Source organism: Limulus polyphemus, unplaced genomic scaffold (assembly GCF_000517525.1).
Source record: "Limulus polyphemus unplaced genomic scaffold, Limulus_polyphemus-2.1.2 Scaffold2030, whole genome shotgun sequence".
Lineage (NCBI taxonomy): Eukaryota > Metazoa > Arthropoda > Merostomata > Xiphosura > Limulidae > Limulus > Limulus polyphemus.
In genome coordinates this window covers 1227-3197 of record NW_013667640.1, presented here as the reverse complement: position 1 = coordinate 3197, position 1971 = coordinate 1227, and the positions used below count along the sequence as shown (strand labels likewise).

General features: G+C 37.6%; 1 protein-coding gene across 2 annotated transcripts in view; it reads right to left on the bottom strand.

Annotated features, from left to right (window-relative positions):
- The window catches only part of LOC106465721 (voltage-dependent calcium channel gamma-5 subunit-like), an 86131-nt gene extending 84430 nt beyond the window's left edge, over positions 1 to 1701 (bottom strand). Inside the window, exon 1 of one of the 2 annotated variants that reach the window (XM_013925958.2) lies at positions 21 to 1701. In XM_013925958.2, coding sequence (XP_013781412.2) covers positions 21 to 28 — 8 coding nt within the window. In that variant the 5' untranslated portion in view covers positions 29 to 1701. The remainder of the gene's footprint in view (positions 1 to 20) is intronic. The other variant, XM_022393640.1, reaches the window with a different exon arrangement.
- Positions 1702 to 1971: the final 270 nt, after the last annotated feature.

The window sequence follows — 1971 nt, the reverse complement described above, 5'->3', positions numbered from 1 at the left end:
GGAGTAGACGCACAGTGAACCAGGGCATGGCGGCTGTGAAGGCTTAGGTGGTCAGATGCGGTGGCTTTTGGGGGCCCCAAGGCCCTGCTCATCAAGTGGGCCAGCGTGCCGCACGGCATGGGCTCAAGCAATCGTAGTCTACGCAAGGCAAAGGAACTTTTGTAAAGTTCTCATCCATTCAGGGTGGGAACCAGCGCCTGTTGAGGGCAGTGCCCGCTGGTCACAGACATGAACACAAATCCACAACCGCAGACAGACTAATAAACTAGAAGTAGCAAAATTCAAGAAATAAGAACCAGTTTACCATCTTCAGCTTGTCTTTTCGAAGGTGCCACCTGTCTCCACAGCGAATTCACATCCGGGCGATCAGCTACAAAGAGAGAAAGCACTTGGAGATTAGAGAGCACGCGCAAGCAGCTCGCGGAGCTGGCAGACTCGGATGCTGTTTCACTGCTGGCATCGTCTATTCCAATCACTGGGGAGGAGGCATGTCACGCACGAATAGGTGGATTATCTCGTCTCATTTATTAACAGTCAACACCAGCAGCTATAGGTGTAATCAAAGAACATTCAAATCTCGTTGTTCACACAATTACTTACGTGTATTTGTCTTAACCGAGTGTTTTATAGAAGAGAAATGTGAAGACGGTAAATTCAGCAACCACCGAGATGTGTATCTGAGGCGGGAATAAGCACACGCAACAGGAGAGTGTTTTAATGATTTTAAAATAGACGACACAGTTGAAAACGTCATTTACACACATTCTCAAACACCTACTTAACTAACACCCTTACTTCCTTATTTATATCCGAACAAGATTATAATTGCAGAGTTGCAAAACACAGGCAGTAATTCAGATTGTAAAGAACTGATGTTATGTTGTTAAGAACCGATGTTTCTTATAACTTATTGTAATGAACTGATGTTATGTTGTTAAGAACCGATGTTTCTTATAACGTATTGTAATGAACTGATGTTATGTTGTTAAGAACCGATGTTTCTTATAACGTATTGTAATGAACTGATGTTATGTTGATGAGAACCGATGTTTCTTATAACGTATTGTAATGAACTATTTACTATGACTAAACTCTGCTTACGAACCATTTCAATCGTCTCAGATTGCAAGAAACTCACGAATGGCAATTGTGAAACACAAGGATCAAACAGTATCAACCTACTCACCTTCACTAACATTGTGAAACACAAGAATAAAACAGTATCAACATACTCACTCACCTTTACCTACATTGTGAAAGACCAGGATAAAACAGGTGTTTTGAGTTTTCTGTTTACTCACCACAGTGAACATATGTTTATATGTTTATTTCAAGAATACTGATGCTATTAATCATACGATGGAGGAGCTGTTTAAGATGCTCTAAATAAATATGGAGCCCAATCCATCATTCAATTCACCAGTTGTCACCGAGTTGTTTCAGTTTTGGGAAATTCTACCCCTCATCGGGAATCCTAAACAACAGTAAATAAAAACACATCTTACATAAATATAGATTCACTGTGATGTGCAACATATAACTAAAAAGTTTCCACGTATAACACTTTATTTTAATAACAGGCCTGGTCTTTTTTTTTTCTATTTACCCTTGTTCAGGGTTGCTGATGAAGAATGGATTTTCTTGTAACCGGTATAACTCAGTGATAACTAGTGACTTTGATGATATATATCGTAGATTTAAAATGCATAATTAGAACAGAATATATATATATATATATATATATACATTATGAGCACTGAGATTTATTGATAATTTTTTGAGTGTCCAGCAGATATGGTAATTTTCAGGCATGTCTTCACTTCTTATAACTTTGTATCCAAATTATTTAGCTTTATTAGCTGACTTTGTTTCTTTTTTTTATAGAATAGAAATAAGGTAGTCAATAAAATATTTTTTAAGACTTGATTGTAACGTTATAGTTTATTCAGGTGAAGTAGTATATGTTTGCTT